This window comes from Magallana gigas, chromosome 6 (assembly GCF_963853765.1).
Source record: "Magallana gigas chromosome 6, xbMagGiga1.1, whole genome shotgun sequence".
Classification (NCBI taxonomy): Eukaryota; Metazoa; Mollusca; class Bivalvia; order Ostreida; family Ostreidae; genus Magallana; species Magallana gigas.
This window is the reverse complement of record NC_088858.1, coordinates 19097674-19123123: the sequence shown is the minus strand read 5'-3', so window position 1 is coordinate 19123123 and position 25450 is coordinate 19097674. Positions and strand designations below refer to the sequence as shown.

Here is a 25450-nt window from a genome sequence, read left to right as displayed (position 1 = left end):
AGTAAACTATGTTAAACAAAATGTTTTATTCCGGAATGTCGAATTGACATCATAATTATTTTCACTTTTAAATGAGATAATTCATAAACATTATAAATTTATACATGAAACTGGAATATTTTAGTGCATTTAAAGATACATTTTTTTTTTTAGTAAATAATGAAAACATTTCTTTCCGGATTTGTTTCCATATCCCTTTTAAATATTATTAAAAAAATTCGAAAATATTTTTCTTTGTGTTAAAAGGTTGATATTATCTTTTCATTTGTAAACTATTGTAAAAAAAAAATGTAATGACAATAATTAAATTCTGAAGAGCACAGTTTTACAAGTTCGAAACAATAAGTTGATATGTCTTCCGGTGACTGTAAAGTGACGTCACCGTTGTATTTTCCTGAGGATAGGAAATCTTGAATGAAACTCAATACAACCAGTATTGAATGAGGATACAACTTTTGATAAACCCAGGTTCGTCTTCACAATGAATCAGTGAAATTATTGAAGACTTTGTTAGCTCAATATTTATAGACTTTTATCCTCGATATCACCATCATGAATAGCCTATCATTCAGCGAGTTGTGTGGTTTGTTTTGTTGCCCTCCATGTCCATCAAAAATTGCAGCCAAATTAGCTTTCCTCCCACCTGAGCCTACATACTCCCTGATAGCTGATGAAGCTGGGACTAAGTACAGTCTGCATTTGACCGAAAGAGCCGAATGGCAATACACACAGCGAGAACTAGACTGTATAGAAGTGTTCATGACCAGAACCTCAAAAGGAAACAGGATAGCTTGCATGATGGTCAGATGTTCCCCCAATGCTAAATACACAATGCTTTTTAGTCATGGGAATGCTGTTGATCTTGGCCAAATGAGCAGTTTTTATATTGGTCTTGGTTCTCGAATTAACTGTAATATTTTTAGCTTTGACTATTCAGGATATGGAAATAGCTCAGGAAAACCCTCAGAGAAGAATTTATATGCAGACATTGATGCTGCATGGCAATCCTTGCGCAGCAGATATGGCATAAGTCCTCAAAACGTTATTTTGTACGGTCAAAGTATTGGCACAGTACCTACTATTGACCTGGCTGCAAGATACGAAGTTGGAGCAGCCATTCTTCACTCACCTCTGATGTCAGGAATGAGAGTGGCATTTCCAGAAACAAAGAGAACTTGGTTTTTTGATGCTTTTCCAAGGTTAGTTTAATTGTGAAATTTTGAATTTTGATACTTGGACGCAGTCATTTGATCATTCTGACATTAGATGCACTGCTTCATATCAATGGTGACTTTACATGCAGTTACTTTCAAAATGTACACTATCATGTTCAGTTATTATGTGTATACAATATTGATAATTTGAGATATATATAATTACTTATACATGTAGTACATTACTGGTAAACTGTGTAAGTTGGATAAGTTGGATCTGTGTTAATAAGGAAGTGAATCTGTGGATAAGGGATAGATGTACATATAGATACAAAAATACAAAAACTACTGTATGATTATCCTATCATGTCCACATACTGAATTCTGTGATATATTAATCGAGTATAAAAAGAATTCAGCAAGAAAAAGATTTTTAGGATGTATAAAGAATCCAATGCAAACTCTGGTTTTGTAGAAGGATGTATTGACATCTCGTTTGATCAACCCACTGAATAGTGAATACAGCTTTCTTAGAGAAGCATGAACCACTGAATACTGTTTTTTAGCTCACCTGAGCTGAAAGCTCAAGTGAGCTTTTCTGATCACTTTTTGTCCGGCGTCCGTCTGTCTGTCTGTAAACTTTTTACATTTTCGACTTCTTCTCCAGAGCCACGGGACCAATTTCAACCAAACTTGGCACAAAGCATCATTGGGTAAAGGGGATTCAAGTTCAAGGGGAGATAATTAGGATTTATTGAAAATTTGCTGATATTTTCAAAAATCTTCTTCTCAAAAACCATTTGGGCAGAAAAGCTGAAACTTGTGTGGAAGCATCCTCAGATAGTGTAGGTTCAAGTTTGTTTAAATCATGGTCATTGAGGGTAAGGTGGGGCCACTATGGGGGTCGAAGTTTTACATAAAATATATAGAGTAAATCTTTAAAAATCTTCTTCTCAGAAATCAAGCAGCCAGAAAAGCTGAAACTTATGTGGAAGCATCCTCATGTAGTGTAAATTTTAAGTTGTGAAAAAAATGACCCCCAGGGGTAGGCTGGGGCTACAATGGCAGATTGATCTTTTATATAGGAATATATATAGTGATAATCTTTTAAAATCTTCTTCTCAATAACCATTTGGCCAGGAAAGCTGAAACTTGTGTGGAAGCATCCTCAGATTGTGTAGATTCAATTTTTTTTCCAAATCATGGTCCCTGGGGGTAAGGTGGGGCCACAATGGGGGGTCTAAGTTTTACATAGAGTTAATCTTTAAAATCTTCTTCTCAGAAACTAATCAGCCAAGGAAGCTGAAACTTGTGTGGAAGCATCCTTAGGTAGGGTAGATTCAAGTTTGTTCAAATCATGAACCCCAAGGGTAGGATGGGGTCACAACATGGGGGGGGGGAGGGGGGGGGGGGGCAAAAATATACATAGGAATATAGATAGAAATTTTAAAAAAATATCTTTTCTAAAAACTACTTGCCTAGAAAAGCTGTAACTTTGGTAACTTTGCTGAAAGCAACATCAGATGATGGAGATTCAATTTCTTTCAAATCAAAATCTTGAGGAGTAGGGTGGGGCCACATTGGGATTCCAATTTTATAACTGTTTGATGTTTGATGTAGGTTTATATCCCTTATATAAACAATTGTTTGGGATCTTTTTGAGAACTGCAATGCTCAACAGGTGATAAATTTATAAAATCATCCTATTAGAAAAGGGACTTGATTATAAACATAAGAATATCCAGGGTAAAGAAAATGGACTTTTATTTATACAGGGTCTACATGTAAACTACATTGTCCAGATAGTTTCCATATGACTCCATTCAACTGATTTTATCATACCTACTGTTGCTCAGGTGAGCATTGTGGCCCATGGGCCTCTTGTTTAGAAAATTGAGTTTTAAAAAATACATCAGTACATGAATGATTAAAGTTAAACAAAGTCCTAGCTGCAGGTCTCTAGCTCCCAGCTGAAAATATTTTGATGGATGTCCTGGGAGCTACAATTCCATGCGTGTAAAAAAAGTTTTAAATTATGGTGCACAAAAATTTGCACAACTTTTAGACTTATTAATCTAATTTCCATACCCATTCTGTACAAATATTTTATTCCCAAAAATTCCTCGGACATTTTACCACAGATATTGTCACTTTTAAGTTTACTTGTCGCTGATTATCTTTTAAACCATCACCAGTCCTATAAAGTGAAGTCGTGTCTACATGTAATGTAAAAATGGCGACTTTCAATCTGCTGGCAAATTTAATTTACTTCATTTTCCGAGGTCAGTTAGCATATTAAGAGAAAGTCTTAGGCAAGTTAGGAGACGAAATCAGTTGTAGGTTGTCTGAAGAATTTAATGGTACTATAAATTATTTCCTTATTTTAGTGTGGAGATAGGGTTAATCAGTCCAAAACTTGTACAAGTATTAGTGCACCATAAATTGCAACTTTTTAACACGTACGGAACTGTAGTTCCCAGGTCGTCCATCCAAATTTTTTCAGACTGGGAGCTTAAGACCTGCAGCTAACAAAATTCAATGTATTGAATACACTTTTCAGTTCTAAAATTCTTTTGGATCATTTGACTCTATGTACATGTACATGACTACATGTACACATCTGAATTTCTGAAATAAATAACCTTCAAATCGGACGAGAAACAACAGTGACTATTGAGTCCTATTGTCAGTAACTTTTGGTCTTGTGTTTATGGTTAGACAGGGTGACTGACCAATATTCATTTCTTTTTCTGTTACACAAGCATTGAAATGGCTCAAAATTATGTGAAATTGATCCGTTTTATTGCTTAGACCTCTGCTGGCATTTGAGTGAATTTATGTTTGCTTGAAATTTAATTTTTTTGTGCATGATTTAAATTTGGTGTTTGTTCCAGGTTAATGTTACAACATATCAATTCCTATATGCTTGTAAAACTTTAAAGGAAATCAGTGTACCGGTAATTCAGATCATACCCCAAGCCTCTTAGTGGCTCTTACAATATATGATAAATCCTGAGTGCAAGTTTTAAAAAATTTCATCCACTGGTTTGAAGGCAGACCACTTACAGTAATATGAATGAAGTAAGAGTTGATTTCACAAGTTGGCCATCAATACTTGTATTACATTTCATTGTCAGTACATGTATTAAGTTTCTTGTTGATATCATTGATATATTCTCTTCGTTAGAGAGGCAGACCACTTCGTAGTAACATGAATGCTTAGGCTTTAAGTTACATTCCTTACACAGTCTAATACATTAGTGTGAGGAACTGAGCTCTCAGTATGTAAACCTCAACATTGTGAAGATAGAATAATATTAGATTTGATTTTGCAAGTCATTCATCAGTGTTTGTATAAGTTGTATTTTGTTTTTCTTGTTGTTCACGAAATAATTCTTTTCCTGTTTGAAATGCGTCACATGTACCGGTATTCGATTGGCCAAGCTAATTACCAGTATTTTACCGTAATCATGCTTAAGACCTTTTCTCTACATATTGGTAATAATAAATTATAAAATCTGGAGGTAGATTGCATGATTTTAATATGTGAACTTAAAATTAAATACTGTACTAGAGAAAGAAAATTGAACTTTATATAAGTATGCCAAAAATTCATGCAATACATGTAGTAATCAAAAAACTTCGTGCAGATTTATGCATTTCTTGCCCCCAAATTTAAAATCCATTGGGAGCTTTAAATTATAAGGTTGAAGATAGTATGTAGAAAGTGATCACTCTAGAATGATGTCATAATGTATAAATGACGTCATGAAGATTGTCTTATTTTGATAAATTAATGTTTTAGAGCAAAAAATGGATGGTTTTTTAGCTCACCTGAGCTGAAAGCTCAAGTGAGCTATTCTGATCACATTTTGTCCGTCGTCCGTCTGTCCGTCCGTCTGTAAACTTTTTACATTTTGAACTTCTTCTCTAAAACCGCTTATCCAATTTCAACCAAATTTGGCACAAAGCATCCTTATGGGAGGGCAAATATAAATTGCAGAAATAAAAGTCCGATCTGTATTCAAAGCGGAGAAAACCTTGAAACTGTAGAAAAAGGGGGGTGCATTTTTAAAAATCTTCTTCTCAAGAACTACCGAGTTAATCTTAACGTAATTTGGCATAAATCATCCTTAGGGAAAGGAAAATATAAATTGCAAAAATTATAGGCGATTTCTGTTCCAAATTTGAGATAATTGCGAAAATACTAATAAAGAATGGCTCGTTATTCCATATATCATAGACTGGCAATTCATTGCGATAGACTGGTCTTATGACAGGCATCGCCAGTCTACCGCATCTCGAAAACGAGGTTCTTTGTTTGAAGCTGGCATTTTGTTGTGCAACAGTTCACGTGCGAATATAATCTATGAAACATGGAAATAACATTGGTGCCGATTATTGTGAAGTAAATTGAGGTTAAATATTTCAACGCGTTGTCATTTTCACTTGTGAGGGTGGTTTTAGCTTGTTTTGATTTTTTCGTTTCATTTTGCTTTTTAACTTGGGAAACAATCGCCTTGTATTTGGAACATAGACTTCGGTAAATGTTTACCTGCGAAAATGATAAAATCTGAGGCATTAACAACGTACTAAAGTACATTTCCCTCTGTTTTTATTGTTTATTAATTAATTTTCTAATTGTGCCAACAAGGATCAAACAAGGGTGTTGGTGTTAGCTTGTTCGGATTTTCGTTTCGTTTTCATTATTTACGCTTTGTAACCTGGAAACTATCATCTGCATTTCGTGATTTTTACGTATCAAATCAAACAGATACTTCGGTAAATCAAACAGTTAACTGTTTACCTGCGCAAATTAAGCAAAATCTGATGTAGGGGTACTGAAATACAATTCATTCTATCGGTAATTCGGCATTATCTTTTGCGTAAATGGTAATGGTAGATTAATGCAAAAGGTTTTGTTGAGATGCTCGACATTTTCTCGAGTTTATTCAGTTTAAATAGAGTTTGATATCGCTGACGGAAATATGTAGGTATAAACATGTATATATATATGATTCATTTCGAAAAAATAAATTGTGTTCTTTATTTGTTATACATGTAGTGCATGTTTCTTGTGTTTAATTGTTTACAATTTCTATTTACTAACCATATTTGAGTGTTAAGCTTCTAATTATAAGCAAGATACAAAGATTTGCTCACAATTCTATGTTTGTACACAGTTCTTAAAAACTAAAGATTAAAAAGGTAAAAAATTTGTCAATATTTATTTAGAAAATTTTCAAAGTCTGTTCTTCCAGAAACCAACTTTAACAACTTATTGTATTGTAAACTTAATCTTTTAGCTCACCTGAGGGTGGGGCCACAATGGGGGGTCGCAGTTTAACAAATGAATATATAGAGTAAATCTTTAAAAATCTTCTTCTCAGAAACTAATCAGCCAGGAAAGCTGAAACTTGTGTGAAAGCATCATCAGGTAATGTAGATTCAAATTTGTGAAAATCATGACCCCCGGGGGTAGGGTGGGGCCACAATGGGAGATCGAAATTTTACATAGGAATATATAGAGTAAATCTTTAAAAATCTTCTTCTCAGAAACTAATCGGCCAGGAAAGCTGACACTTGTGTGGAAGCATCCTCAGGTAGTGTAGATTCAAAGTTGTGAAAATCATGACCCCCGGGGGTAGGGTGGGGCCCCATTGGGGGGGTCGAAGTTTAACATGAATATATAGAGTAAATCTTTAAAAATCTTCTTCTCAGAAACTAATCGGCCAGGAATGCTGACACTTGTGTGGAAGCATCCTCAGGTAGTGTAGATTTAAGGTTGTGAAAATCATGATCCTCAGGGGTAGGGTTGGGCCACAATGGGGGGTCAAAGTTTAACAAAGGAATATATAGGGTAAATCTTTAAAAATCTTCTCAGAAACTAATCAGCCAGATGATTCTTTATAATTGTTAAGACTTTGGCCCCAGGATAATTCTTTGGCCTCACGAGAAGGTTCAGAGTTTGATGTACGTTTATATCCCATATATAAACTTTTGTTAAGGATCTTTTTGAGAACTGCAATACTCAACATATGATATGACTATAAAATCATCCTGTTAGAAAAGGGACTAATGATTATAAACATAAGAATATCCAGGGGAAAATGGATTTTATTTATACAGGATCTACATGTATTATTGTACATTGTCCAGATAGTTTGTATTATGACTCCATTAAGCTGATTTTATCATACCTATTGTTCCTCAGGTGAGCGATGTGGCCCATGGGCCTCTTGTTTAATGGGATACATTGAGCACATGCTTGCTCAAGTACCATTTTTAACTACATGTATGATGTGTATAATTATGCTTGAGTACAAAAACATATGTAAAAATCGTACTTGAGCAGACCTGCACCTTACTCTATCAAAGGCAAAATATGTAGGAAAAATGACAATATTTTCATTTATTTGCAAAATTGTGGGAATATGCCCATTTTGGTGATGTCATTGATGAACAGCTATTGGACAATGCTGACTAATATCAAGAATAATGTGATATACATCCTCTGTTTAATGTTTAATGAAAATTTGATTTTGATACAATACTATTTAAATATTGGTTAAAATTTGGGACAGATATTGAACAATACCAAATATAGTCCTTAATACAAAATACTGGTATAATATAATCTGGGTTAGAACTAATAGCATTTTTAAAAAAATTATTATAAAAAAAGTTAAATGTTCCAACTCGGTTTAAATTTTGTAGATATGAAGTTGCTTTTGTACCGGTATTTATCATTGAACATAACTAATAAAAAGGTTGGAAGGTTGATTACTGGTACTGTTAATCTTTGTTTTTCTTTTTTAAATATCCTGCATGTACCCTGCCATATATACAACCCTTTTCTTTTTCATGTAGCTGACACGAGCAATATATCCCATGTCTCTGCTTTTTATTTCAGCATAGACAAAGTGCCCAAAATCACCTGTCCTGTACTAGTGATACATGGAACAGAAGATGAGGTGATAGACTTTTCCCACGGTCTGGCCATTTATGAGAAATGTCCGCGGGCAGTGGAACCACTATGGGTGGAAGGGGCGGGCCATAATGACGTGGAACTTTACGGACAGTATTTGGAACGTCTCAAACAGTTTATAAACATTGAACTTTCTGTCAATTGACAACTACTGCAACTTAGGGGGGAGGATATTAATGTCGCCGGCGCAGACAACTGTGTTCAGGACCTTTGCGACTCGTTGTCTGCCGTGGTGACGGACACTTACACTTCTGATGACGGCAATGCATTTAAAGTCAGGAAAGGCACTGGACGAAGAATGAAGAAACATAGAGTAAAAATAAGGGGGGATAGGGATAAGAAAACAAAGGAGGATTTAAGTTCACCTAGCATAGTCGATAGTCCAGAGCAGCCTGATGACCATATGGAGGTCAATATTCAAGAAAGGAAAAAAGAAATTGTAATTCATTATGTGAAGGAAACTGCAATTGATGACCTTGCTCAGGCAAAAGAAGTTGTGGACTCGTCTGAACAAGACAAGAATTCAACTTCTGAAGTCCAAGAAAACTATGAAGATGCCAAAGTCATGAAAGAGTCTGATTTTCAGCTCAAAGAATGTCAGAAAAACAATGGACAACCAAAGAGTGAGTTAGAATGTCCATCAGAGTGTGAAGGAAATCATGAGTTAGAATGCCCATCAGAAAGTTTAGGAAATCAAGATCTTACTGAGACTGAGAACTCAACTCCTGCTGAAAACCGTGTGTTCTGTGATGTTCATATACAGAATGTCACTGTAGAAGTGGCCATTGATGCGGACAAGAAGTCTGACGATGAAAGCGATATCATAGAATCCACAGATCTGTAATGTGAAATTTGGCAGCAGCTGCATGTAGCTTAAACCTTCAGCAATAGAATAATTTAATGGGATGTAATGATGCAACATGTTTATCATGTAGGTGTCTATAAAATCTTGTAAGAATTGAAAAAGAAATACCAAGATGTGTGTTTTTTACAATGTTACTAATGATTGTAAATTTCATAAGAAAAATTTAAGGAAATATCTTAATATGTGGGCATGCTAATGTAATTTATTTAAATTTTTGTATAGTGCACATAACATACTAACTCGACACACTTTGTTTTGTTTACCAAGAAGAGTTATCCTTCTTTAGCTAAAAGTCTGGCTGCCTTTTGTTTACAGAAACATGTCTTCTAAATGATTCATTTTTGGAGCTCAGACTGATGGATTTAGGATCAATAGCAGTTGTTCACACTCTTTACTTCCTTTTAATTTTTGATACCAAAAGCAGACGATAAAGCAAAGCAAAAATCTTTTAAGATTTTGGATACATTTTGTTATGTGTATTAGACTATATATCTAAATATATGATTGTCTGTTTGTATTTTGTATAGCATACCTGTCATTGCACGTATATTTTTCAGGTGCACTGGTTGATCTAAATGACCGACTAGCATTGTTGATTTAGGGGAGAAAGAGGTGGTGTATGATTGGAGAGTGAAACTCAATTAGCTTGGGAGGACTTAGATTTCTGTAATTAGTCATTGAAAGCTTAATAAGTATGTACATGTAAACAAGTGCTTCACTTGCTTTGTTTTTGACTGTTTACTGTATGTTTGTGGTACTCATCATAACTATGAGTCCATTTGGATTTCTGTGTATACAAACATTTTGTGTTGCTCTATTATATATATGCATGTTGAGATTTATAATTTACACATTGTATTATAATTACTGCATAAACCTTACCTGATAGTCTCTGTTTTGATGCATATTTACAAGTCTTTCTCTCACTGTTTTATTCTGGTAAATAATGTAAGACATAAACATATGATGATGTACTGTAGTGTAGTGTAACTTGTGCGTTTTCAAAAAAAAAAGAATGCGAAACTAAGAAAGAAAAAGAAAATAGCTTAATATTTTTTTTTCAATTATACATGTTTATTTTATTTTAGAAGAATTAGTAATCGGCATAAATGGTGATAAGCATCGTATTCATGGGGTGGCTTTTTGTAGAGAAATATCATATCCGCATCAAATACAGTTTGATCTCGGACGTCCAAACTAAGTCGTATATTGAATGCATAAAATGGTTTTAATAAATAGGTACACTTGTTGGTCGTAGTTGAGGGCTCAAGTCATGTTTATCTCAACAATATTTAGAAGATTTGAGTTGTCAGACATGGACAGGTGTCATGGTTACCACTGTGTTTTGATTTATGATTGGTTACTGCCTAACAAATCAAAGATGTCTGCTTTTAATCACAAACTTTGATAGCTGCATGTACATGAACTTTTTTATTTCCTGTGTTAAAGGTACTGTACATACAAATTCAGTTGACTTGGTATTATCTTTTCTGTTAAGATTGGCTTGATTTCTTACCACTTTGTACCACAACATGAAGTCATCAAATAGTTTTTTTTTTTTGGATAAATATAATTTGAATAGAACATTTGATACACCTAAAGCTCAAAACTCTTGATCAGCAGTATGCCAATGTAAAGAGACTATAGACAGAGGACTTTAATATTTGTATTGTTTTCTTAAGAGAATTATTATTATTTGATGATTTAACTTGTATCAAAATTGACCATTCATAGACTGCACACCGTTTAAAATTTATAATTATGTAGGATCGAACCATTTTGTACCACTATATTTACCGGTCATAGACTAAGTGTTTAATGCTTCAAGAACATATTGAAAAAAAACCCCAAAACTCACTTCCGCAAAGGAAAACCTCAAAAGATGACTGTTGATTGATTTTGTATTTTGTCACTTAAAAAGAACATCATTCAAGGCTTCTTGATTAATTATGAGGAAATTAACTGGAGTCCTATACAATTTGTATACGTTAACAAATAAATGGGTAATTTTTCAGACTTGCTTTTTTAATTCAATAGATGTGATTTTTTTTTACCAAAAATATTTTTAATGTGTGTAATATTTCCCAATTCAATCATTTCTGTTCTTCATACATGTACAACCATACACCCATATTTTACTTGATATGAATCAAAGTTTTCATCCTTTGATCAACTGAAACTTTATGAAGACAATCCTTTTGACTGTGATGGTTTTCCACCGTTTCAGACAAAAGCATAACTGGTTCCCTTTGACATAGTCTCTCTCTCCTCTCTCTTTATCTCTCTCGTGCATTGTCAGTATTTTTAATATTTAAGTTTTTGTATGTATAAACAGTAACAGAATGACATGTTCCTTGGCGGGTAAAGAGCTTCATGTGTTTTATGTAAGAAGTCTGTAACACTTTTGTTTCCCTTTGTATATTGGTAGATATTGGTAGCAATGAAATAGAACACACAACCTCATGCTATGTGACTGGAGAGATTCAATGTCTTACATTTTTTTTATAATAAAAATCATGGAACATCATCTTAAAAATGTGTTTTCTTTGTGATTAGCAAACTTCAAGATCGTGGATAAGTGCATGAACCAGTTTTCGTAGCTCGGGTAAACTAAGGACTTTACTTACTGTATTTCTGATTAAAAACTGTTACATTAACTGGAACTGACTTGAGTGGAATTTTCAAGGTAAAGACGAAACAAGACGATGAAAAAAGAGATGCAGGTTATTTTTGTGTCATTCGATACTAGAAGTCACCTGAGATTATCTAAAGCCAACATATTTGATACGACACCCTTTGGCTTGATCAGCAAAACAAAAGATTTTTTGAAATTTTAAAATGTTATTTAAAACAATATGTTCATATATACAAAATAAATTGCTTTCCAGGTATCGATATCCTCGGTGGAATCCGCCCTCAGGTCCATTGTAACCCTCGATAACCTCAGTGCCTGTAAGTGCGTCCGCATTCGTAATGTACGCCAATGCCCCGACCTTTGTACAACCCCCAGTGTCACAACGTATATAGATCCGACATCCGGTCCTCAAAGCACCATGCACATGCTTAATTGACGTCGACTCGTCCACACGTTAGGCCCCGGGAACTCCTCCACGACCATCGACAAATTTTTATCGCCACATAAAGCTACAATGGGAAAACCTCGAAAAAAACCTTCAACAAATTATTTGTTGACAAAATATTATAAAAAGTGCCACCGTCGTACAAGAGGACTAAATGGATGATCGTGGTTTGTCTTACAAAGTAAAAACGCTTATATAAGCAAATTACAAATAATACACATGGGTAAAGTTTCAATAAATAACATCGGTTCACAAGGCAAAAATGAAACCATGTACATATATATTAACAAGTATCAAGTAAACATTATTACTTATATACTCAAACTGAAGACAAGAACATATGACAGAATTCAAAGTAAACAATTCGAACACGCTGACAAATAGAAATACTGCAGTAGTTTAAATTAAACGTTTTAGTTGAATATTATTTCCAGTATAGTAAAAATGTATAAGATGAACTTACCGTGACTGGAGATTCAGTTACCATGAAGTTATAACCAGTCCTACTCCTCCATAGCCCTGTCAGACTGAGCCACACCTCACATCTGGTACCTGAAAAACTTGCTCTTCCCGAGACGGACTCTACACCCCTTATAAAGCAACACTGGGGAGCAGAGTGGACCGAAAACCCTTGGCTAGCGAAGATTTGGTTTAGTAGGCTGGTCGGTCACCAAATTAACCACCAGACCTTCTCTAAATATACAGTGTAAACTATAATTAAGTAAAAAGAAATCCAAATACTTAGGATTAAAAATGTGAATATTATGCAATATCTGTTTGCAAAGCTATTTTTTAGGAGATTATTATAATAGTATTCTAACAATGGCCACGACCATTCAGTCCTCTTGATTGGTCGGAACAATGGGGCTCCTTGCAGGATAATGTACACAACTCTACCTGTACAACATCGAGGCTCAAAACGGGATAAAACATCAAGCAATTTTAAAATTGATTGTGTCACAGAGTCCCCAATTCAAGAAAGTTTAACAAACTTTTGCAAAATCACCATCAATTACAACAAATCAAAACTATTTACATTCTTTCTGTAATCAATTAAATGATTCACTTAAAATTGACCTTATCTTTGGTTAACCCCCACCCCCATCCCAGTTCTCAAAGACGGTAAATTAGCTTCACTAGTGCATAGAAGTCGCGCAACGTGGTTATTTTTACCCATAACGTAATGATGCATTTCATTAAGCACAGCATACAAATAAATTTTATAATAAGAACTTGAAAGAAGATAGGGGATAAGATAGCGCAAATTTTTGTTGTATCTAATCCATAATTAACATAAAAACCCTAGATGTATAAGGATAGCTTATGTCGGGGGCTCTAACCACTAAGCCATTTCAGACACAACAAAGTAGCGTGTTTAAATACTATGTGTAACTTTGGCCTTGAATTTACGGACTTGTGGGTTTTTTTTCAAAACGTTCAATTGTTAAAATGATATTTTTAATGTATAGTAGGTCACCTCTTCACGTTTTTGTTGATTGAAATCGGTTTATTTCCCTTTTTTTAGGCTAGTATGAGAAAAATATGGAGCATAGACCCACTCTATATAAAAAAAAATGTCTTGAAGATCTAAAAAATGACACTATTTGCAGGTTTTGATACGTATACGCCTGTTTGAGTCAACATATTCCTGGTATTGAACATATTTATAGGTTAAAATCAATGGTAAGTTAAATATATACTGTTTTGCATGATATTTTAAGAAATATCAGATTGATTTGATATTTTAATTTTTCAATATCTTATCCGACCTTGCATGGGCATTTTACACGCCTTATCCACCCATCTTCTTTATTTTTTTTACATGCAATTTTTTTTTTTCAAAACTGTTTTATAAATATATCTTTTAATATGCACAACCTATTCTGAAGTTTACAACGCTAAAATGTTTCAATTCAGTGCAGCAATATCAATGTTCAAAAGCATCGATTAGCCCACAGCGTGTAGTATTGTTAAATGAACTTACTCTGAAATTTTTAATGTCAATTTCTATAAGGAAAACAATTTCATAACTTACATGTATGTACATTCACCTGAAGAAGGATGTTAAAACACAGAAAGCGCTAGTGAATAGAAACTTTGGAACTGTTCATTTTCTTTTTTGATTCTATCTATCTATCTATCTATCTATCTATCTCCTCTTGTCGATAGAAATTTGTCCAAAAATGGTATGGAAAACTTAAAAAAAAACCAAATCATTTCACGTCTAAAACACACATAATACACCATGTTCCAGTATTGGCAATATGGTAGGTGATAATTAGTTTATTTGTCATTGAAATCTTGAAAAGAATATAGGCCAGAGTAAAATGATTTTCCTAGCTAAGGAATAAGATTAATTTCGGATGCATCTCTAAATGTTGCTGATTATATATACATGTATGCATGTTGAGATATATTATAATTTAAACATTGTATTACAATAACCGCATAAACCTTTCCTTGTTTAGATGGATATTTAAGGGTCTTTCTCTGATGGTAAACAATGCACGAGGTTGTTAAACTCTGTCCCGAGTTTTTGCTTCCACCACTTTTTTGCTCGATATTTCGACAATCATAAATACCTTTGTTCTCAAAATGTTCAGATTATCTGTTTTGAAACGCCCCCTCTACCGCTTCAGGCTTCATAATAGAAGGTCTACGGGGATTTTGCATTGCATCAGCCATTAATAAGCCCCGATGATAACGTTGAAAAATTGTGCGAGGTATCCCGATTACTTCCGAATGGAGAAAAGATGTAAACATTTCCCATTATAAATCTCTGTTAGAAATTTGTTTTCGTTCCTGTGAACTTTTATGAGTGAAAAATATTGATTGTTCAATGATGATATCTTGGATATATTCCCTTTCATCGATTTCAACTGTATTTCTTTTTTGTTTTGCTTTTTTTTATAAAAAATCATCAAAAAGTGATGGAAGCAATAATTTGGGACAGACTATAGAAAAGTTCGCGGACAAGTTCGTTTGTGAGCGGATGTACGTAAGACATACACGAGTGATGATATATCTTATGTAACGTGTGTGGTTTCCAACCCCCCCCCCCCCCCAAAAAAAAAACCCAAAAAACAACAACAACAACAACAAAAAACAACTTGATATTTTTTTTTCAAATTCATGTTTTATTTTTGTTCGATTTAAAAGAATCTGTAATCAACATTGTCTATCATAAGTTTTGTATTCGTTAGGTGGCTTTTCGCAGAGAAATACATGTATCATATCAGGTACAGTTTGGCCTCAGACATGCTTTAAGTCATGTATTGCATACATAACCTGATTTATGAATACACATATCAGACAATTATAGTTGGCTTCAAGTCATTAGGTTCATCCCAACAATATTTAGAAGAGTTAAGGTGTCAGACATCGACAGGTGTCTTGGTTTGATTCATAGTTGCTTATTTCATGGTATGCCCACTTTCTAATATGAACACAAACTTCGATATCTGCATGTAATTGTATACGGACTTTTTATTATACTTCTTTAATTAATAGGACGGAGTGAAATTTTAAAGGTAAACACAAAACAACGAAGAAAAGATGCAGAATTTTTTTGTGTCACCATGTAAACACCTGATTTTATTTAAAGCAAACGCATTATGTATAATCAGAATACATGTTTTTACTGTGCACATGGTCATTCCCGACCTTTCAGTCTGTTTTTGATATTTTCAGAGGAGAGATCTACTGATGATTTTATAGAAGTTCCTTCCTTGATTATTGCACTCAAGACTTAATTAAATCCCAGTTGATTATGTGACATTTCCTAATTCGTGATAAGTCACAGCTTCGCTAGCCATTTCCTTTCTGCTCCCTATAATTCATTACGACAACTTGGTGTGTGACCTGATACCTGATAAATAACCATTGAGAAATAAATCAAAAACTCGATAAACAAGCCTGAAATAACAAAAAAAATGAGAGTAAGGTGGTGGACACGCTTTGGCGGATCCAAGTCAGTGGTCATGCTTGCAATGCTGTAAAATTGAATGGTTACTGGGAACTTATTTAGGTTATACAAAGAAATTAAGATTTGACAAATGTGGAATAAATGAAACAAGAAATCATATTGACGCAAGCGTCAAATGGGCCGCAAAAAATATAATTGTTGTATGAATCATTGGTTGTTTACATAAACACACACCACAAAGAAGAAAATAAGAGTTGGTTGTTCTGATTTTTATGGTAAATTTTAATATACTTTCAGCAACTTGTTTTGAAATTTAACATTTTACTATTATCTTATAGAATCGATTTCGTTACTGTAAGCATTTCTAACGGAAATTGTATGATCATTGCCATAGTATAAAGTAATGGAGAACACATTGATTTGTACATTACTCTAATACAAAGTGCAACTCATCATTTTTCTCTTGGAGATTATGTATTTCAAACCATTTTGGGTTATTTTGGTTGCATTGTATTGAATGAAAACTTAATGTATTAGCATGATTTCAAGGGACCTCATAATAAAATAAAAATTTATTAGTTCAAATTTTCCAGTCAATTCAAATTTTCATTTCTGTCATATTCTTGCGTAAATAATTGATATAATGTCATTTCATGAAATTTTCTACCACATTTTACATGGAAATATAATAAATACACACACAAACTCTTTTTATTTGACACGGCACATAGAAATTCAAAAATATCATTCATATAAAATTTAATGACATTCAGGTCTTTAATATTTTAGGTCTTTAGTATGTCCCGCATACCGATCCTGATGCATTGTTTTGAAAAGAATGAAGAACTCCGATATTTTCCGAATAGATTATAGTCTCGATAAAAACGCGCCAAATACGACAATTTACTAAGTTTGACCTACTTTTCATTTACGAGTAAAAGAAAAAATATGTGATATTTTCTAAAAGGCATAAAACATATTTCTACATGCAAATTGACTTTTAATTCATAAAAATAAGCATAGTATTAATTCTAATAAAAAAGAACTATCCCGCAGAAACGCAGTAACAATATTTAAATGTGTATCAAACAAGCTTATCTTTTAAAAAGATTGGTGAGCTAGCGCTGTAGCCATCATAAAACACAGAAGCAGATTTCTAAAACATTTGTTTACATTTCTGAATCGATTCAGATTTAACAATAGGAAGACACAGGGGTGTATTGGAATTATGCTGGAGTGGGGTCTCAATATAGAATTGTAAATTTTTTATAGAGTGGTCTTCACATCGGCAATGTCATAGCTCATTGACTGTGCCTTAAGGTATCTCACTCCTCATGTTTTGATTTCATTGCGCAGAAGATCATTATATTTAAAATGAATATGATTTTATTTATTTAATCATCACAGATAGATTATTATTTCATAATTACACAACATTCATAAAGAAAATCCATTTGAATTCAAGAAACAAACAAGTTTTTTGGGGAACTATTTTTTCGTGCGGAAGGTATTTTAGACAAAAATGACAGAAACAAGCAATTTTATGAATTTTCCATATACTTTTCTTTTTATTATACTTTAATCATTATTCACATTTTTAACATTTGATAGGTTTGTAACATATTTTATAGGTTCTGTGTGACATGTACAAAATCAAATCTTGAGAATGTGATAGCCGATCAGCATAAAATCATGCATTTATATAGAACATGTCTGAATCAGTTTTAAAGCCAAATTTTGCGAGAATTTTACCTTTGAAGCCCTATATCTAAAATTTGACATCACTGACCCCCATGTTATATTATGTCAAAATGATACTGAACACATATATAGGCAAACTGGATTAATCTTATAAAATTCTTGATATTCAAAAAGTTTTTATTTCAAATCCAATTGTAACTATTAAAAAAATTGTCTATTTTAAGTGCAAAAAGGTCACAAAAATTTTTATGCAGCTTTGTACAATTTTTTTCGTAATCCCTCTATATTCAGTGTGACCATTGTGCATAATTAAAAACAATATTTGAAGAAATAAGTTTGCTTCATCAAAAATACTGACAACAAATCCTAATCAGGATGAAATTGCATTTTAGGTGCAAAAAGGTCAAATTAAATGGGCCATACTCAGATGGGTGGATACTGATCCCCCATTATCTTTGTATTTTTTAAGTTTGTTTTGTCTACAGATTTCAATGATATACTTCTCAAGAAAATCTTGATACAACAACATTGAGGAGTGGGATACCTTAATCATAATGTATCTACTGTAATTTCAATTTCGAGGTGAAAATTTTCAGAATTATTGGTACTGTTTGTATTGGTAGCAATCGTATCTTCCCGGGCTTTTCCGGCAAGCTCGGAAATGTTTTCCGAGCTTGAAGGAATTTAAGTTAAAGCTAGCTATTTATCACGATATTTAAAATTACACTTTGCTTTATAAGACCTAAGCTAGCTGTTACTTTTTGACATTTACAATAAAACACAAAACTTCATGTGAAGATGCTAAAACGAAATTAAAATGGTACAGTTTATCTAAAATAGTGCAGTATTCCCAGAATCCCCCACTATGGAGTCGAGCATGCGTATTCCAGTGAAAAAGACTAACGTAGTTGCTAGCGCTCGAGAGCGCTAGCAATAACGGACCGCCTTCCGGCGGCCCGTAATGAGTCAATTCGTGTCTTGAATGCGCGATCTTAGTTTTGATAGCGGATAGACGCTTGCAAAGCTCGACATCTGGTGAGAAAATGGGATAAAACTCTCTAGAACGGGGTAACCAAGGACGCGGGATGACAGAACTTGCTCATCTAAATATCCAGCCTTGCAAGTATTCTATTTCAATTTTAAAGTATATCTCAAGAAATTTTATGGACACAGTATATACAAAAATGAGCCAAAAAAATAAAATAATAATAATCGTGTTAATTTCCGCGCTTGTGCGGGATATCATGTAAACTTTACAAGAAACACACGAATGATCTTTGGTAAAACTTTCGGTTCAATGATGGTCTAACTAGATCGCTTTAAAAAACGATATATTTTACTGGAATTCAACAGAATTTTAAAAACTTGGTCAAGGCTGGCGTGATAGTTTGGGAAGTAAACATGGCGAATTTTAAAGTTGTCTTTCCCGTCAGTATATACGTCCCTGTTTCTAGTCACTGCATTTAGAGGTTTCATGATCTGTATTGTATTTTAATTTCTCGTGTCAGCAATATTCACGAAAACGATAGCTGGTTTGATGGCATAAAAGCTTCCATATATCAGAGACGTTTCAGTCACACAAACAATTAAATAAAACATTCCTTGCTTTCTCTATGTTATAAGTTAATTCCTATAATATTTAATAGTTTCGTAAACTATATTTCGATAGTTGCTACTCAACCTGTTTACAAGATGTATTTATGCCCTAGCGTGTATAATTCAGTGGCGTCTGAAGCAAATTGAAATGGGGGGGGGGGGGGGGGGCTAGACTAATCCTTAGAAATCTTGACAAGCCAAAAAAAAACCATTTTCCCAAAATCATGAAAATCCTAATCCGATGGGGGGGGGGGGGGGGGCGGCTAGTATACCTATGACTCCATCATTACAATCTTTTCATGGTAACTTTAGGGACTTTTAACTTTGCTGTAAAAAAAAGGGGGGCTGAACCCTCTATGATGCCATGTGCCTAATGGTAAGGTCTAGCTTTGCCAAAAAAGTGGGGGGGGGGGGAAGTTAACACCCCCCCCCCCTCCCCCCGGTTCCGACGCCTTTGTAATAAACCCGTTGTAAGATTGTTAGCTAGACAGCGCCACCGCATCATCGAGTTTTCGTAATGAGATCTGGGCTGCTTTCAAGATCGAAGCTGCTACGTAGGGCTACATAGTTGAACGGTAATCTAGTCTAGCCACTACGTAGTTATTCGTAACCTAAATATTTTATGCTAAGCATCAAATTCAAGACGGCCACTTTAGTTACCACTTTGTAACATACACGAAATCAATTTATTTAGTGATATTTTATTCATCCTTTAAATTATAATGAATCTTAAAGGGTCATGGTCACGATTTTGATCAATTTTTTTTTCGATTTCAGTGTGTACAATGCTTTCGTAAGGCATTTTAAAAAGGCAACCAAACTTTGAGTGTCATTTGTTGAGTTATAAGCGAGTTACAGAGCTTAAAATTCTTCGCTATGTAAACAAAGCTTTTGTTTACATTTTGAATGTTGAAGTGAAAATTCTAATTTTAAACACAAACTTAATGTTTTAATCGTTAGGAACTGTTAATTAATGCTTAAAATGAATAAGAGGATAGACAAATCAGTTTAAAAAAGATTTTTACTGGTATATTAAACCTATGTAAACAAAAACAGGGCACGAGCCCTGTTTACATGACGAAGAATTGCGAGTCCTGTATCTTAGCTAAAACTCAACGACTGACACCCAAATTTCATTTGATCATTAGAAATGCATTCATAAAGCACTGTAAATAATAAAAACAGAAAAATAAAATTTGACCAAAATCGTGACCATGTCCCTTTAACATGTATATTTCCGCCTGAAATTAACAAATTATGCCGATGTAATTTAGTCTTTAGTTGAATATCTGAGACTTACATGTTGCGACTAACCTAGAGGTCCGTTCAATACAACCTAGTGGCTAGGCTAGCTGCTACGATCTTGAACGCAGCCCAGCCAGGGTTTATGGAGGAGCGGAGGACCGAAAACCCTTGTCCAACGAAGATGAATTTACAGCCCCGTAAATTTACAATTATAATGAAGTCTGACTTGAATCACTTATCAAAATTTTTATATCCACATATTTCCCAAATCATTATTTTTGCTTGTGAAATTAAGACAACCAAATGACGTGAATATGTCATTTATTGTCTTCTATTTACATCCACTGAGTGTTTTCTACTCGATTTCTTTAGCAAACCGATTGTTTTTAACTGACAGTGTTAGGACACACACGATCTAGTTATTACCAGTTTATCGATCGGTCGAAATCTTCAGCAATCTCAAAAAAAAATCAAATCACGAATCGAACTTCAAGATATAATCAAGATGATGTCAGACTCAACAAATTAAGAATACAAATGAAGTTGGCTATTTTTTCTATCTAATGTACAGATTTAAATTGACAAATTTACTAGAGCCTTCCCACTAAAATACCCGAAATTCTGAAATTTACACATGCTACCAAGTAGTTTTGGCCAGTTGAGAATGGTGTATATAGGTAAGAGAAGGGAGAGACCCAAAATTAACTACAGGTGACCTGTATTCTGTTTTAGAATGCCCAATCAATTCATTTATTCACTCAAACCATTTATATACAATGGTATATATGAGGTACAAAATAGCTGCAGATCTGTATAGCCCCCGGTCTGAAAAATTCGAATGGAAGACCTGGGAGCTACAGTGCTGCCTATTGAAAAAAAATTATATTTATTGCGCACAAAAACGTAATTATTAAATTCTTTATGCAATTTACTACTGATAACGTCTCTCTACTTACCTCAGACTTTCTCCGGAACAAGCTACATACCTTGGAAAATCAGGTATGTTAAATTTACATCGAGATCGATAGTCGCCGATTTTACATGTAAATAAACTGCACCACTTCAACGGTGATGGTGTTTAAAGGACTACCAGAGGCAAGTAAAGAGACGATTTCAGTAGTAATTTGCATGAAGAATTTAATGGTATAAGTGTTTTCACAGAATTTGCATTTAAATAAGTTTAATCAGTCTAAAACTAGCGCACGTTTGTCTGCGCAATAAATATACAATTTTTTCAATGGGCGGCGGCCATATACATATAGATCCCAGGTCGTCCATCCGAATTTTTTTCAGACCGGGAGCTACAGACCTGCAGCTAGGTACAAAATGATATTATACTTACATGAAACGACACATAAATTATAGGTCAAATCAAGAAAAATAAGATGAACTTTATTTATTTGTAATCGAGTTTTAAACCGCTTGAAAACAATTAGTAGATTATCAATGAATTTTTACATGTGTAGCAATTAGCACCTCAACGTACCCTGGTCACTCCAGGTAATTAAGGTGGAATAACACGCCTGGAAAAAGTCACCCAAGGTTATTAAGGTGAAATAACACACCTGAAAAAAGTCACTCAAATTAACAGTAAATTATTTTATCATAAAAGATACATGTAAAATGAGACATAAACTGTACATGTCAAATAAGCGAAAAACTTGCATTGAATTGATTTTTTTAAATATTCAATTTTCCCCCAAGCTTTTGTGCTTATTTGACATATGTACAATTTATTTATTATTGTATCTTACATAATCTGAATAATCATCCCACTGCGGGAAGAAGAGCAAGAACCTGCAAGTGTTACGAATCCATCAAGCAAAGCTAGATGTCAACCAACTGCGACGCGGCAGCAGCGCTCAGCTATACCAGCTGGTGAGACGCAGAAGGTCCAAAGTCAGGAGACACACCACAGTACTGAGGACCTCTACGCCGCTGCACCGTCACAGGAAGAAGCTATGCCTTTATTGGAGGAGGTGACAAACCAACAAGAGACCCCGAGGAGAATGGACAAGAAGGAGGGGATCAAATGGCCTGCCATGCACGATAGTAGTAAGTGGAACCAGTTTAATGATGATTTAGAAAACATTCTGAACTCAGCTCTCCATGGTGGCGTAGAGAGGAAGATCAGAGCTCTACCTGAAATCATATTTGCACTAGGAATGGAACGATTTGGAGCAGAGGAATCAAAATTAAAGAGTAAGGCGCCAGCGAAACCAAACATAAGACAGATGGAAGTTTATCAGATAAGAAGAGAGATACGATCACTTAGAAAGAAATATAGGAAAGCAAACACAGGAGAAAAGGAAGGACTACAACAACTTAAAGAAACTCTAAGATCTCGCATGAAGTCCCTACAGAATGCAGAAAGAGAAAGAAGAACGAGAGCAAAGAAACGAGCAGCTTTCGTCCAGAACCCATATAAGTTCACAAAAGCAGCGTCAGAAGAAGATGATAAGACAGGTGCACTGAGAGCTACGAAAGAAGAAATAGAAGAGCACATAAGGCAGAGCCATTCAGACTTCCAAAGAGACGAGCCATTGGGAGAGTGCTCAAGGGTGCTACAAGCAAAACCATCTGCAGCAATACTAGACAACAAAGAGCCAACGTGGCAGGAAGTTGGTGAAGTTGTCAAAAAGGCAAGATCTCGATCAGCACCTGGACCGAGTGGGATTCCATAAAAAGTTTACAAGAAGTGTCCAAAACTCTTGCGTCGACTTTGGAAACTCCTCAAGGTCACATGGAGAAAAGGAGTCATCCCAGACTGCTGGAAAATAGCAGAGGGAGTCGTGGTACACGCCAGCAAAATTAGCCAATTTAGGACAATATCACTCCTTAGTGTAGAGGGAAAGACATTCTTTGCTGTACTGGCAAAAAGACTGACAGTGTATATGACCAACAATGGATATTTCGACACTTCAGTACAGAAAGGGAGAGTTCCCGGATTTCCAGGATGACTTGAACACACCAGTGCAATATCACAACTGATCAGGGAAGCGGGAATAAACCATGGTGATCTAACAGCAGTTTGGCTAGACCTGGCAAATGCTTATGGCTCTGTTCCACATGCACTCATCATGAAAGCACTTCAGCATTATAATGAACCGAACAAAATCCAGGGGATCGTCAGAAGTTATTTTGACAATATATCCCTGAGATGTAGGACGCTTCACAACAGAATGGTAAGGGCTAGAAAGGGGAATAACAACAGGCTGTACCATCTCAGTAAATATGTTCGTGATAGGTATGAATCTGATAATCAGCGCCGCAGAGCAGGAAACGAAAGGCCCCAAGACATCAACAGGAACAATACTACCTGCAAACAGAAGCTTCTTAGATGATATTACCAGTACTACAACAACACATGTCCAGGCACATTGGGTACTTGATGCCCTTGATGAGTCAGTAAGCTGGGCGAGAATGAAGATCAAGTCCCAGAAGTCAAGAAGCCTAATTATAAAGAAGGGGAAAGTAACAAAGAAGTTTGTATTAAAGATACAAGACGAGGGGATACTGTCTATTGTGGACAAACCGGTGAATTGCCTAGGAAAATGGTTTGACTCTAACCTGAAGGACCAAGGAAACATCAAGCAACTGGAAGGGAAAGTAACAGAGGGACTCAAAAACATAGACAAGACCGAGCTACCGGGGAATTTAAAGTGTGGATGTACCAACATGGCCTGCTGCCCCGTCTACTATGGCCTCTAACCCACTACGAGGTCTCGAGTACGAGAGTGGAAGCATTGGAAAGGAGGTAAACAGATTTCTCCGAAGGTGGCTAGGGGTCCCACTATGCTTTACTAGCCTAGGACTGTATTAGTGCTTTATCCAAACTCCAGCTGCCAATTTCATCTTTGGTTGAAGAATTCAAAGTTGCCAAAGCCCATGTAGTCCTCTTGTTAAGAGATTCGAAGGATGCGAAGATCCGGAAAGTAGGGATAGAAATAAAAACTATAAGGAAGTGGTCAGCGAGGGTTGCAGTTCACCAGGCAGAAAGGAGACTGAAGCATGCAGATATAGTTGGCAAAGTAGTAGAGGGCAGTCAAACAGAAAGCTGGATGAAAAGCAATAACACGGAGCGGAGAAACGTGGACTGGTTTAGGCAGAGATCCGCCAAATGGAAGAAGAGCTAAGAAGGACAAAAGCAGCAGAAATGGAAAGCCAAGGTGCATGGACGAGATGGACAACAACAGAGAGGAAGCTGAATCGGGGAGAGATCTGGAGGATGGAACCACACTGTATCAAGTTCCTATTAAGATCAGTGTATGATCTGCTGCCATCGCCAACCAATCTACACAAGTGGGGCCTAACAGAAAATATGAACTGCGATCTATGTGGAAGGAGGTACTCTAGAACACATCTTATCATCATGTAATGTTTCTGTATCACAGAACAGGTACAGATGGAGACATGACCAAGCACTCAGAAAGAGCTACCTGACATCATAGAGAAGGAACGGAAGAAGAGAGGGCAGAAGATAGGTTTGTTATTCAACCTTAAAATCGAGAAAAATTGCAATGGACGACGTTTATCGGAAATTGTTACAGGTGATCAAACATGGATACATTATTTTGAACCTCAGAGGAAAATTAATAGTAAGTGGTTGACTAGAAAGGCAAAATATCATGTTATAGCAAGTACCTATTCACCCACTTGTCTCCCTGTGACTTTTTTCTTTTTCCTAAATTAAGTAAGCACTTGTCGGGAAGAAGACAATGCTTTGGACATGCTTTGGGCTCTGCCATTTCTCAGTACATGAATAAATCGGTTGAAATTATGTGTGTGGTGTATAACTATAGGAAAATATTTTTAGGCTAAGGAACTTGCAGACCAACTTACATCTGTGTTTTTTTTTTTTTACATTATCATTAAGTTTCCATTAAGAACAATACA

General features: G+C 35.0%; 2 protein-coding genes across 2 annotated transcripts; both read left to right on the top strand.

Annotated features, from left to right (window-relative positions):
* Positions 1-344: 344 nt before the first annotated feature.
* On the top strand, positions 345-11543 carry LOC105334614 (alpha/beta hydrolase domain-containing protein 17B). The gene is made up of 2 exons (XM_011438132.4): positions 345-1199; positions 8068-11543. The coding sequence occupies exons 1-2, from the start codon at positions 553-555 to the stop codon at positions 8285-8287; spliced, it is 867 nt and encodes a 288-aa protein (XP_011436434.1). The 5' UTR covers positions 345-552; the 3' UTR covers positions 8288-11543.
* Positions 8441-23238, top strand: LOC136276162 (uncharacterized). Its single transcript, XM_066087279.1, has 2 exons — positions 8441-8982; positions 22377-23238. The coding sequence occupies exons 1-2, from the start codon at positions 8441-8443 to the stop codon at positions 23236-23238; spliced, it is 1404 nt and encodes a 467-aa protein (XP_065943351.1).
* The last annotated feature ends 2212 nt before the right edge of the window (positions 23239-25450 follow it).

Bases quoted from the DNA above. Each gene is read 5' to 3' on its own strand.
- LOC136276162 (XM_066087279.1), top strand. From the start codon at position 8,441: ATGAAGAAACATAGAGTAAAAATAAGGGGGGATAGGGATAAGAAAACA. The intron at 8,983-22,376 runs GTAATGTGAAAT...GAATCCATCAAG, and splicing joins ATCATAGAATCCACAGATCT to CAAAGCTAGATGTCAACCAA.
- LOC105334614 (XM_011438132.4), top strand. From the start codon at position 553: ATGAATAGCCTATCATTCAGCGAGTTGTGTGGTTTGTTTTGTTGCCCT. The intron at 1,200-8,067 runs GTTAGTTTAATT...TTTTTATTTCAG, and splicing joins TTTTTTGATGCTTTTCCAAG to CATAGACAAAGTGCCCAAAA.